This window comes from Emydura macquarii, unplaced genomic scaffold, assembly GCF_026122565.2.
Source record: "Emydura macquarii macquarii isolate MOO-44397 ecotype Brisbane River unplaced genomic scaffold, CSIRO-AGI_Emac_v2 contig_691, whole genome shotgun sequence".
Classification (NCBI taxonomy): Eukaryota; Metazoa; Chordata; order Testudines; family Chelidae; genus Emydura; species Emydura macquarii.
In genome coordinates, this window is record NW_027130828.1 from 116,459 (window position 1) to 130,575 (window position 14,117).

Genomic DNA, 14,117 nt, shown 5'->3' on the forward strand with positions numbered 1-14,117 from the left:
TATCTGTCTCATGGGCAGGTGGTGTATATGTGCATACAGTGCAAGCAGCTCATGGCCCTCAGAGACCTAGTATGGGCTCTTGAGACCAGAGTGGCTTAACTGGAGGAGATAAGAGAGACAGAGAGGTACACAGATGAAGCTTTTTGGGACAAAACAGAATGGTCCCACCCCCAAATCGGACAGCATCTGTGCTGTTAGGGAGAACGAAAATCTCAGGGAAGGAGAACATCAAGCTGGAGCAGAAGGAAACAATCCCATAGTTGAGACCCTCCTTCCAAAATGATGTTATGATATAATCTAGCATTGAAGATACCCTTCCTGGGAAGGGAACCCCACTTACAAGGAACAGCAAAGTAAGAGTTATGAGGGATTCAATTATTAGAAAATAGATAGTTGGGTTTGTGTTGAAGGGGAGAATCAAACAATGAATTGCCTGCTGGGTGCAAAAGCTGTGGATCTCACAAGACATCTAGACAGTTTATGTGCGGTTCTGGGGAGAAGCTGGAGGTTGTGGTACCAACACATACCAACAACATATGCAAAGGTAGGGGAGAGGTCCTGGAGGCCAAATTTAGACTGCTGGATAAGAGATTGAAGTCCAGGACCTCCATGGCAGCATCCTCTGAAATGCTTCCAGTTCCATGTACAGGTCCAAAAGACAGGCAGAACTGCAGGATTTCAGTGTGTGAATGAGAGGATGGTCTAGGGAGGCAGGTTTTAGGCTTATTAGGAACTGGGGAATCTTTTGGGAATGGAGGTGCCTATATAGTAAGGATGGCTCCATCTAAACTAAAGCGGAACCAGACTGCTGGCATGTAATCTTAAAAAGGTTATAGAGGATATTTTTAAACTAAGGCCTCGGGGAAGCCAACAGGTGGGGAGGACTACCCAGTTCAGAGAGACTTCCCTCATGTATGAATTTCGTAAAGGGGGAACTCTGTATCCTAGTAAAGAGGATGGGATAGGTAAAGTCCAGGTAGGAGCGAGTGAGGAACAGTCAAATATAAAAGTATCCTATTTAAATATAACACATGAAAGCAAGCAACTGAATATTGCCATAATGTACAAGTGTTTATATACAAACACTAGACGTCTAAATACTAAGATGAGTGAATTACAGTGCCTGGCATTAAATGAGGATATTGATACAAAAGGCATCGCAGAAACTTGGTAGAATAAGAATAATCAATGGGATACACTAATACCAGGTTACAAAATATATAGGAATTACAGAGTAGGTCACACTGGTCAGGAAGTTGTACTATATATGAAAGAAAGCATAGTGTCAAATACAGTAAAAATCTTAAATTAATCAAACTATCCCATAGAATCTCTATGGATGGAAATTCCATGCTTGAACAATAAGAGTATCAGTAGGAATACACTATCACCCACCTGACCAGGATGGTGATGGTAATTGTGAAATGAGATTACAGATAATACGAAGGCAGAAATCACAATAATAATGGAAGATTTCAACTATCCTCATAGTGACTGAGTGTATGTCACCTCACAAAGGGATACAGAGATCAAATTTCTAGACACCATAAATGACTGCTTCTTGGAGCAGCTAGTCCTTGAATCCACAAAGGGAGAGGCAGTTCCTGATTTAGTCCTAAGTGGAGTACAGGATCTGGTCCAAGACGTGAATATACCTGAACCACTCAGTAATTGTGACCATAATGTATTTATTGTGACCATAATGAATGTAACATTCTTGTGGGAGGATAATGCCAAAGAAATCCACCATCCTAGCATTTAACTTCAAAAAAGGGAATTACACAAAAATGAGGAAGCTAATTAAGCAGAAATTAAGAGGAACAGTCATAAGGGTGAAAAGACTGAAAGCTGCAGGGAAACTTTTAAAAAATACCATAATAGAGGCTCAAATTAAATGTATACCCCAAATTTTAAAAAAGAACAGTAAGAAGATAAAAAAATGCCACCAGGGCTAAACAATAGCGTAGATGAGGTGGTTGGAGACAAAAAGGCATCCTTTAAAAATTGAAAGTTAAATCTCTAGTGAGGAAAACAGAAAGGAGCATAAATTCTGGCAATTCAAGTGAAAAGTGTAATAAGGCAAGTCAAGAAAGAATTTGAACAATAGTTAAGGACACAAAAATTAACAGCAAATTTTTTTTTTTAAGTACATCAGAAGCAGGAAGTCTGCCAGTCAGTGGAGTAACTGGACAACTGAATAACACTCAAGGAAAACAAAGCCACTCTAGAGAAGCAAATGAATTCTTTTTATTAGTCTTCATTAGAGAGGATGTGAGGGATATCCCCACACCTCAGCCATTCTTTTTAGATGACAAATCTAAGGAACTGTCCCAGACTGAGGTTTCAACAGAGGAACAAATCGATAAAATAAACACCAGGCCAGATGATATTCTGAGGAGTTCTGAAGGAATGGAAAAATGAAATTGAAGAACTACTAACTGTGGTACGTAACCTATTGCTTAAATCAGCCTCTTTACCAGATGACTGGAGGGTAGCTAATGTAATGCCAATTTTTTAAAAAGGCTCTAGAGGCAATCCTGGCAATTACAGGGCAGTAAGCATCACTTCAGTACCAGGCAAACTGGTTGAAACTATAGCAAAAAACAAAATTACCAGACACACACATAAACATGATATGTTGGGGAAGAGTCATCATGGCTTTTCTAAAGGGAAATCTTGCCTCATCAATCTATTAGAATTCTTTGAGGGGGGTCAACAAGCATGTGGATGAGAGTAATCCAGTCAGTATAGTGTACTTGCACTTTCAGAAAGCTTTTGACAAGGTCCCTCAACAAAGGCTTTTAAGCAAGATAGGCAATCATGGGATAAGGGGAAAGGTCCTCTCGTTGATCAGTGATTGGTTCACAGACAGGAAAGCAAGGGTAGGAATGAAAGGTCAGTGTTCACAATGGAGAGAGGTAGATGGCAGGCTTCCCCAAGGATCTGTACTTGGGACTTTTCTGTTCAACATATTTATAAATGATCTGGAAAGGGGAGTAAAGGGTGAGGTGGCAAAATTTGCAAACGAAACAAAACTATTTAAGACAGTTAAGTCCAAAACGGACTGAAAAGAGTTACAAAGGGATCACACTAAACTGGGAGATGGGCAACAAAATGGCAGATGAAATTCAGTGCTGATAAATGCGAAGTATTGACCAATGCAAAACATAATCCCAACTATACATACAAAATGATGGGGCCTAAATTAGATGTTACCACTCAAGAAAGGTGTTGGAGTCACTATGGATAGTTCTCTGAAAACATCCACTCATTGTGCAGCAGCTGTCAAAAAAGCTATCAATTTAGGAAAGGGACAGATGATAAAACAAAGTATCATAATGGCATTATATAAATCCATGTACGCCCACATCTTGAATACTGTGTGCAGTTTTGGTCACATCATCCCAAAAAAGATATATTAGAATTGAAAAAGATGCAGAGACGGACAATGAAAATTATTAGGGCCATGGAACAGCTTCCATAGGAGGAGAAATTAAAAAAGACTGTGTAAAGAAAAGAGATGACTGGGGGAGGGAATATGACAGAGGTCTATAAAATCATTACTGGTATGGAGAAAGTGAATAGGGAAGTATTATTTCCCCTTCAGATAACGCAAGAACTAGGGGTCACCCAATGATATTAATAAGCATCAACTTTAAAACAAATAAAAGGAAATACTTCTTCACACAATACACAGTCAACCTATGGAATTTATTGCCAAGGGAATTTGTGAAGACCAAAAGCATAATTGGGGTTCAAAATGAATTAGTAAGTTCATGGAGGATAGGTCCATAAATGGCTATTAGCCAAGATGGACTGGGATGCAACCCCATGTTTTGGATATCCCTAAACCTCCACATGCCAGAAACTGGGACTGGACGACTGATTAAGCCCTCAAAATTGCCCTTTTCTGTTCATTTCCTCTAAAGCATCTGGCATTGGCCACCATCAGAGACAGGGTACTGGGCTAGATGAACCATTGATCTAACCCAGTATTGTTGTTCTTATGATTTATTGCTGATTTTCATGTAATTAAAATGTAAAGAGGAAGAATAATCCTTTGCTATCCAATTTACTGTATGCAAATCAGTACTCACCAGGGTGGATGTCTTCTTTAGCAATAGGCCACTCAGTATGTCATTGGGGGGATATGAAGTGCACAGAAATCACTCAGAGCTTGGATTTACCTTGTGTAGATCAGGCATGAGGTCCTGGTATAAAGAGCGAATCAGCATGTCTAGCGTGCGCTGCCGTTTCTGAGCAAATGTCGGGGTTTCCAAGGTGGCTTTTTCCCCATTTATTACTAAAACATATTGAATAAAGGAGGATGTGTTACTTAAAGGGGTTTCATGTCCTTTACTGAATCCAAGTTGTCTTCATGTAAGGATATTCACTGCACAAATACTAATTTGGATTGTTTCACATTTGTACATATTCTGAACTAAGTTCTAGTTGTTTCGTCATCATGACTGTGAAGTTTTTTTTAGCCCTATTTGCTTTTGAGCATCTAAAATTAATTTAGCTAGTATCATTCTTTATAGGCACAAAAACAACTATGCAAATTCCAGAAAGATACTACTTCACAGTCAATTTAAAAAGAACCATTTCCTGAATCTCAGTAAATGTGCTGAAGTTCTTTGAAGTATAACAAAAAAAACCCACCACACTGTCTACGTCACAGGCTGTCAGTCCAGTTGCCTTATATTTTAGAATTGTATTGAAAAATTCACAGAGTTCCTTCTGGCTCTGCTAAATTCAATGTGAGGCCCAAACACTTTCAAATACTGCTGTAATTGATCATTGTAACTGTAATTAAAGCAATTTTCAATAAACTAGTAAGTTGCCATTTTCTAATGGGATCTTAATCAAAGTAATTAGAGTCATTCCTCTAGCTTTAAAGGGCAAAGAGCAATCATAGATCTCTATCACACAACCCAATAATCTCCTGACTGATATACGAGTTAGGAGCCTACACTTCTAATCCATTTAAATATCAACCAGTATTCTTTAGTAATTTATGTGAAATGAACTGGTGAGTTCTCAGTCAAGTTCCTATTGGTCAGATGTTTACATTACAAAAATCATGATTAGTACTCAGTGGCCCCCTTCCTGGGAGTCTTAGTAGGAGGTCACCTTTGCATGGGTCCATTAAAATTAAGTTCTCTCCTCTGGAGAGACTGTTTTCCATGCTGCACAGTTTCTGTAGATAAGATACTTTAGTCTTCAAAGCTATCAGTCTGGCACCTTCTATTGGTAAATATATGAAATAGCTTTAGATTAATATGCTTATGAACATCAGTCTCCCTTGTTTTTAAGAAGAATTCTTTGCAAAAATGAAGAATTCAACAAGCAATGGGAAAAATACCTCTGAAATGCTCAAACCAGATTGGACCTGGTAATTACATGGGAGTTCAATTTCAGAAAAATTATTTACAATCTACAATATTCCAAACAAGTGTAAAGGGCAGATTCTTATATATCAGACTAAGAATCTAACAAAAATCTCTTTGACCTCAAAAAGACTTACATTTCACTAGTACAAAGTCCCTGAATTCCTGGTGATCTGTGAACACAGGTGGGGATGGAAGGGGAGGCCCGAAGAGAGGTACACTTTCTTCTGAAAATATTTTCAGCCTAATGAAAGAATTACTATTTATTTGGTTTGAAAGCCACATACCAAGAATACCAGATATCCTGCTTAAGCAGGAACAAAAACTAGAAATTGTTACTGGGAAACATCTATCAACACTTCAGAAACCACAAGTCTCAATGAATGTTCCCAGGATATTCACCTGGGGTCAGATGTTGACACCCATCCATTAACCAGTGCATTACTTCACATTCAGTGGACTCTTGTAAAATGATACGCTAGTATTCAATGAGAATAAGGGTGGCAGAATCTAGTCCTTATTCAAATGAACATGAAATTACAAACGTAAACATTTCAGTTACAAAATCCTACCACTGTACCTTACCTCTTCTTTTACACAGTGTATTACAGACATTTTCCAAAATAAACCTGAAGGCACATATATAAAAGAAGCCAAGGACTAGAGTATTATATGAAGTAACATGGTTTAAAAAAAAAAAAAAAAAAGGTTCTCTTATCTGAAAAGAACTGTTACTTTCCTCGTAACTGTTGTTCTTCGAGATGTGTTGCTCATGTCCATTCTGAATTAGGTGTGTATGTGCCGCATGCACTGGTGCCAGAAATTTTTCCCCTAGTGGCATCTCTAGGGCCAGCTCTACTGCTGTCTGCAGTGACGCACATATGCACTCATATGTAGGACATTGCCGGGCCCCCTCCATTCCAGTTCCTTCTTGCCAGAACTCTGAGAGAGGGGAAGCAGGGTGGATTGTGGAATGGACATGAGCAACACATCTTGAAGAACAGTTATAAGGTAAGTAACCGTTCTTTCTTCTTCAAGTGCTTGCTCATGTCTATTCTGAATTAGGTGACTTACCAGCAGTACCTCTGGAGGCAGGAAGGAGTTCATGGCTGTGACGATTGCAACACCGCTCTACCAAACCCCACATCATCCCGAGCTTGATTTGTGATGGCATAGTGGGATACAAATGTATGGACCGAAGACCATGTAGCGGCTCTGCAGATACCCTGAATGAGTACGAATGAGAAATGCTGCTGAAGATGCTTGCGCTCCTGTAAAGTGGGCTGACAGCAATGCTGGGGGCACTGCCCCTGCCTGTTCATAGCAGGATCGGATGCAAGCCGTCGATCCATGACGAAATATGCTGCGAGGATACCAGACAACCTTTCAATGAAGAGCTGCATCAAGCGATGGAAGGGCTTGATCCTGTCAATGTAGAACACCAGAGTCCTTCTCACACTGATAGAATGGAGATGCCTCTCCTCACTGGAGTTGTGCGGTTTTGGATAGAAGACTGATAGAAAAATGTCTGGGTTGACTTGGAAGCAGGAGAGTACTTTTGGTAGAAACACGTGGTGCGGGCGTAGCTGAACCTTATCCTTCTAAAAAACCATGTAGGTAGGTTCCAAGGTTAGGGCTCTAATCTCTGATACCAGAAACGCCACCTTCCATGACAAGTGTGTGAGTAAGCATGAAGCCAGGGGCTCAAAGGGGTGGGGGGGGGTGGGGGTCCAGAGAGCCAGGAGAGGATGAGGTTCAGATCCCATTGGGGGACCAGGTCTCAGAGTGGAGGAAAGAGCCTCTATAGTCCCCGTAGGAATCTAGTTGCCATCTCATGTGAGAAGACTGTCTTACCCTGGATAGGTGGGTAGAAGGCCAAAATTGCTGCTAAGTATACATTAATAGATGAAAAAGCAAAGCCTTCCTGTTTTAGGTGGAGCAAATAGTCTAAGAATATCTGGATAGGTGTTTTCACTGGTAAGATGTTCTGACATGCAGCCCAGCAGGTGAAATGCTTCCACTTTGCCTAGCAGGACACTCTTGTGGAGGGCTTCCTACTTTCCAATAGAATCCTTTGAACCTGAGCCAAGCAGTGCTGCTCCTCTCTACTTAACCATGCAGTTTCCATGCTGACAGTGCAAGGAAGCCAGGTCCGGGTGCAACAGCCAACCCAGATCCTGGGAAAGGAGGGCCGGCTGTACCGGGAGCTTCCACCGATAATTCTACTGGTTTGGGCAAACCAATGCTGCTGAAGCCATGCCGGGGCTACCAGAATGACTCGTGATCTGTCCCTCTTGATCTTTATGAGGATCTTATGCAACAATGGAATCGGGGAAAATGTACATGAGGTGGCCCGACCATGAAAGGAGAAACGCATCAGTCAAAGAAGTGCTGATTACCTGCTGTGAAGCACAGGAATCTTCTGTGCCCTGGGAAAATAGAAATATGGAAATAGGCATCTTGAAGGTTGAAGGCGGTGTACAAGTTGCCTGGATCCAGAGAGAGAATAATGGCAGCCAGGGAGACCATGTAGAACTTCAGTTTCCTAAGATATGTGTTGAGGATTCACAGGTCCAGAATGGGTCTCAGCCTGCCCTTTACCTTGGGGATTAAAAAGTAACGGGAATAGAAGCCTCTCCCTTTTAACTCTTGAGGAACCTTTTTCACCGCACCCACCCGCAAGAGGGTCTGAACCTTTTGAGTGAGTAGTTGCTCGTGAGAGGGGTCCCTGAAGAGAGACAGGAAGGCAAGTGGTGGGGTGGGCGGGAGATAAACTGTAGAGTGTAACCAGTAGACACTGTGCTTAATACCCATCAGTCCAATGTTATGGACGACCAGGCTGAGGGGAACGGAGCGAGGCGGGAGGAAAAAAATGTGGAGTCCTGATCTCTAGTGATGGATGGTAGGTAGCACTCGGTCACACACTCAAAAGTTTTGTTTACCCCCAAGGGGTGACAGCTCAAGTCCAATTGGTGAGCAGAGGCTGGCGAGTGGTCCTGGCGATATTTAAACCCCCCAATGATGCCCTCCAAACCATTGTGGTTGGTACAGCTTGAAATGTCTCTTGGAGAAAGAAGGGGTATACAGGCCCAGGGAGCACAGTGTGGCCCAAGAATCCTTCAGCCAATGCAGCCTCAAGTCTGTCTGATCAGCAAACAAGGCTGCCCCATCGAAGGGGAGGTCCTAGATGCTGGATCTCTGCTGAGAGATGACTGGAGTCAGGATGCTCTCCTTATAGAGACCACGGAAGTCTGTCGCATCCGACGCCACTTGTAGGGAAGCCCTGGCCACCATTCTCCCTTCCTAAAGGATTGCCTCAAATTCCTGTCTGGAGGTCTGTGGCAAGAAGTCCTGCAGTGCTGAAGGAACAGGTCCAAGACTATTTAGAAGGATTGGACATACACAAGTCCATGGGGCCGGATGCAATGCACCCGAGGGTGCTGAGGGAATTGGCTGAGGTGATTTCAGAGCCATTGGCTATTATCTTTGAAAGCTCGTGGCAACAGGGGGAGGTCCCTGAGGACTGGAAAAAAGCAAATATAGTGCCATTCTTCAAAAAAGGGAGGAAAGAGGATCCAGGGAACTACAGACTGGTCAGCCTCACTTCAATCCCTGGAAAAATTATGGAGCAGGTCCTTAAGAAATCCATTTTCAGGCACTTGGAAGAGAGGAAGGTGATCAGGAACAGTCAAAACGGATTCACCAAGGGAAAGTCATGCCTGACCAACCTGATTGCTTTCTATGATGAGGTGACTGGCTCTGTGGATGTAGGGAAGGCGGTGGATGTGATATACCTTGACTTTAGCAAAGCTTTTGATACGGTCTCTCACAGTATTCTTATCAGCAAGTTAAAGTAGTATGGGTTGGATGAATGGACTATAAAATGGATACAGAACTGGCAAGAGCATAGGGCTCAACGAGCAGTGATCAATGGCTCCACATGTAGCTGGCAACCGGTCACAAGCGGAGTGCCCCAGGGGTCGGTCCTGAGGCCAGTTTTGTTCAACATCTTCATTAATGATCTGGAGTAGATTGCACCCTCAGCAAGTTTGTGGATGTCACTAAGCTGGGGGAAGTGGTATATACCCTGGAAGGTAGGGATAGAATACAGAAGGACCTAAACAAACTGGAGGATTGGGTCAAAAGAAATCAAATGAGGTTCAACAAAGAAAAGTGCAGAGTCCTCCACTTAGGAAAGAAGAATCCCATGCACAGCTATAGACTGGGGACCGACGAGCTAGGCAGCAGTTCTGCAGAAAAGGACCTGGGAGTAACAGTGGATAAAAAGCTGGATATGAGTCAGCAGTGTGCCCTGGTTGTCAAGAAGACTAACAGCATATTGGGCTGCATTAGGAGGGGCATTGCCAGCAGGACGCGGGAAGTGATTATTCCCTCTATTTGGCATTGGTGAGGCCACATTTGGAGTATTGTGTCCAGTTTTGGGCCCCCCACTACGAAAAGGATGTAGACAAGTTGGAGAGAGTCCAGCGGAGAGCAACAAAAATGATTAGGGGGCTGGAGCACATGATTTATGAGGAGAGGCTAAGGGAACTGGGCTTGTTTAGTCTGCAAAAGAGAAGAATGAGGGGGGACTTGATAGCAGCCTTTAACTACCTGAAAGGGGGTTCCAGGGAGGATGGGGCTAGGCTGTTCTCAGTGGTGGCAGATGACAGAACAAGGCGCAACGGTCTCAAGTTGCAGGGCGGGAGGTCTAGGTTGGATATTAGGAAAAAGTTTTTCACTAGGAGGGTGGTGAAGTACTAGAATGGGTTACTAGGAAGGTGGTGGAATCTCCATCTTTAGAGGTTTTTAACCTGAGGCTTGACAAAGCTGGGGCTGGGATGATATAGCTGAGGTTAGTCCTGCTTTGAGCAGGGGGTTGGACTAGATACCTCTTGAGGTCCCTTCCAACTCTAATATTCTATGATTCTAAGTCCATGAACTTTTCGAGGGACTGCCAAATGTTAAAATGGTATCGTCCCAATGCCTGCTGATTAAATACCCCTTGCCACTGAATAAACCTTACAGTCAAAGGGATCCAGTTTCTTAGCCTCTTTATTTTTGGGCATAGAACTCATTTGGCTCTGTCTGTCACACTCATTAGAAGCCACGACCATCAGCAATCCCAGAGAGATGTGGGTGTATACGTACTCGAAGCCCTTGGCCGGCACATAATACTTCTTTTCTGACAAAGTGCCTTGGCCAGTTTTAACACCCCATCATGGACCCGGAGGGCTACCCTAGATTGGGCTGCAGATGTCAGAACACCAAAAAGTTCATCGACTGGTTCCTTGAGCTCCTCTATCTTGAGCCCTAAGTTGTTCGCTACCTGCTTTAATAGGTCCTGGTGGGCCCTGAAGTCGTCCAGTGGGGCTGATGTGGAGGGCCACGCTACCATCTCATCTGATGAGGAGAAAGAGGAGACTTGGAGCAGGATAGCATCTGACTGACTGACAGAGTGCCCCCTCCTCTTACGAGTCCACGTCTAAGACCGGTGCTGCTCCCTGGGCTACCAAAGGATGTGGTACTGAGGTTCCCATTGATGAGTAAGTCTGCAGCACTGTGGGAACCCCCTGGGCTCCAAAACTGCTAGGGACTGGGTCACTGTCCCTGAGTCCAAAGTCCCATCTCAGGCAGCATGGGAAATGCGGCCCATTGGCTGGAAGGCTGTCCCTTCGGAGGGACTACTACCTTCCCTGCTGAGTCCAAGAAAGTGTCCCTTGGTGACCATGGAGGAGTGAATGCTGCTTGCCTCTCCCCACCTCCCCTTGAATGCCAGTACTCCGCCATTGGGGAATGGTGCCAGGAGCCCTCACATTGGGAGTCCTGCAACCACGTCTTGCCCTTAAGCTTTCGGTAAGAACTTGGCGAGCAGTTCCGAGGCTCCGGGGACCTGTCTTGGGAGTCGAATTGGTGCCATGGTCTTGGAAAACAACGGCACTCCAGTGATCCGTGCCGGCATTCCGGGGATTGGTGCTGATGTGCCAGAGAACAGTGCCGATGCTGCAGGGAACAGTGCTTGCCATCCAGAGATGGGATCCCGACCTCTCATGACACGGCTCCGGGGACCAGTCTGTTGGCCCGGTGACAACTGACAGCCCAGTGAGTGGCATCCTACTAAGGAAGAGAGTTGTGGTGGGTCCAGCACCGGCTTTCCCCTTGACAAACCCCCCCAAAGGGGTAGTCAGCTCACAGTGTGTAAGCCTCCCTCCCTTAGGTGTAGGTAGCACTGGAGCTGCTAGGAGGTTCTTCATCGCCTGGAATACTTCAGGCGTGGTGGAGACCACCAGGTGACAAGGCCCTCTGATGCTTCCCGGGGGTCATTGATGGTGCAGGCACTGGACTCAACACCTCTACAGGTGGAGATCCTCCAGGTGCTGATGGGGACAAGTTGCCTGACGCAGGTCTCACTGACATCCCTGTCTTTTTAACTGGTTTCGGCACCAGTGAGCATCCCCTCTTGGCATGGCCCTTCTTTGAATGTTTCTTCGGCACCGAAGATGTCGATCGATGCTGGGTGGACACTGGTTCCAGGAGAGAGCTTCTTGTCGACGCCATAGTGCTCGGTGCCAAGTCTGACCTTGGTTCCGACACTGGTCTAAGTGCCGATTCCATCAGGATGGCCTTGAGTCTAATGTCTGTCTTTTATTGTTCGAGGGCAAAAACCTTTGCAAATCTTGCATTTTTCCCACAAGTGAGCTTCTCCTAAGCACTTCAAACAGCTTTGGTGGGGGTCATGGAGAAGCATCAGCTTCTTACAAGAAGCGCAGGGTTTAAATCCTGGGGATTGGGTCATGCTCCAACCCTAGGATGAAGTACAGTAAACTAACTGCTAAAACTATTAACAACAATAACTATGTACACTAGGTTATACAAGCGAACCACTAAGACTACGAATACTTGCAAGAGCAAGAGAGTGTTTCAGCACCATCACGGGCAGTAGAAAGGAACTGGAAAGGAGGGGGGCTAGCAGTGCCCTATACATGAGTGCGTACACACGCCACTGCAGAGGGCGCTAGAGTCAGCCCTATGGAAACCACTAGGGGAAAAATTTTCGGCACCGGTGTGTGCAGTGCGCGCACACACCTAATTCAGAATGGATATGAACAAGCACTTGAAGCAGCAGCCTAGTTTCTATTCGGTACAGAATAAATACAATAATTCTGGATTCCTCACCTGAGTGTATTCTCAGTTAGATTACTGAATCAGGATAGAAGAGTCTCTGCTTAGGCACAGTAGAACACACTATGTATTACAAGGTGTGACTCTTTATTTGTGGGGAAAATGTCATAGATCTCAATTATATTATGCCCAGCCACAGAACTGTTAACCACTCACTGCCATGATCACTTTAAAACACCCAATTCATGGAATTAAATAGCTGGACAATGAAAAATGCATGACTTCTGCTGCTACTATGACATCTAACAAAGCAAATTATTTGGTTAAAGTTAGCACCTACCTGTAGCTATCATTTTGTTTGTTATATCTCACTAAGGCAAAAATATCTGCCATGCAAGTTAAAGAAATTAATCCATTACTTTCATGCCTAAGGAGTTCACTTGTGTTTTGAAAATGCCCATTCTGTTGAAAAAGCAGATGAAATATATTGAGATATGTTAATTGCTTTATTATATTTTATATCATTCTAGTCTATGCACTTTAAATTGTTCTAGTGGGGCATCTCTTATAAATACTTAAAATGGCAAGGCTGTAAAAAATGCAAGTGCCGTAGTCCATGTCTACATTGAGAAGTTTTATTGTGTTTAACTACTATTTTTAACAACTGAACTAGCTAATGTGATGGTGTGGTCAGGATACACAAGAACAAGGTATGTTCAGAATCATCTTAGCTAGTCAAGGGTGGGTTTAATGATGTTGAAAATAATTTGTCCTTGTCTACAGTGACCACAAAGTGGATTTGATTCAACATGATAACATTTTCTAATACAGTCATAGTCTAATTTAAATTCTACCAGCATAATTCAGTTAAGCAGAGGTTCAGTAGGGTAGCAATGTAAATTTTCATGATTGCATCAAAATCTACCACCAATCTTGATTCATGACTCTAGTCAAAATCTAGGCAACAGAGCTTATAGAAAATTGGCCAGAGAACTCGATGTGGATACCTTGCAAGTCTCAGATGGAAACAGATCAGAGGAATCTTGCTTGAGTATATTTTCTTGATGCTGAATGAACTTTGAGATGAGTCCGTGCCTTCACCAGCAGCTGCAGTTACCTGCTCGGGTAGGTGACTGGACTAGCCTGCCTGGGGTGTGCAGAAGGGAGCTTGGGGAGTCAGGGCAACAGGCTGGGGCAGCCAGCAGGGCTTGGGGGAGAGTGGGGAGTCCAGGAAGGCAGCAGGGGCCAGGGGCAATAGGTGGAGGGCTGGGTGATGCAGTGGGGGGTGGGGGGGGGCAGGGTGGATGGTTGAAGGGCAGGGGAAGCAGCAGGGGCCAGAGCACCAAAATACAAGTTCACCATTTTCTCTCAGGCCAACCCTGGCAGGGCCAGCCTTAAGAGTGGGCACCATGGGCAACTGCCCAGGGTGCTGTGGTCAAGATGATGTTGCTGGAGAGTATCTTGGCAGTCACCAGGAAGTTAACCATGGCTGTACTGATGGGGGTAGGGGGGGAGGACTGCCACTGTGCTCCCTAAAAACATTTATGAGCCACAGGATGACGTGGGACACCTGCTTGGACAAAAGCGACTCTCTCTATTTCTCTC

At 44.2% G+C, this 14,117-nt stretch overlaps 1 protein-coding gene across 3 annotated transcripts in view; it reads right to left on the minus strand.

The window, feature by feature from the left end:
* GARNL3 (GTPase activating Rap/RanGAP domain like 3) overlaps window positions 1–14,117 on the minus strand; it is a 172,118-nt gene that overhangs the window by 61,947 nt on the left and 96,054 nt on the right. For all 3 annotated transcript variants that reach the window (XM_067541634.1, XM_067541635.1, XM_067541636.1), the window contains 3 exons: window positions 12,853–12,898; window positions 5,528–5,634; window positions 4,188–4,303 (listed from right to left, as the gene is read on the minus strand). In XM_067541634.1, the coding sequence (XP_067397735.1) occupies window positions 4,188–4,303; window positions 5,528–5,634; window positions 12,853–12,898 (269 nt within the window). The remainder of the gene's footprint in view (window positions 1–4,187; window positions 4,304–5,527; window positions 5,635–12,852; window positions 12,899–14,117) is intronic.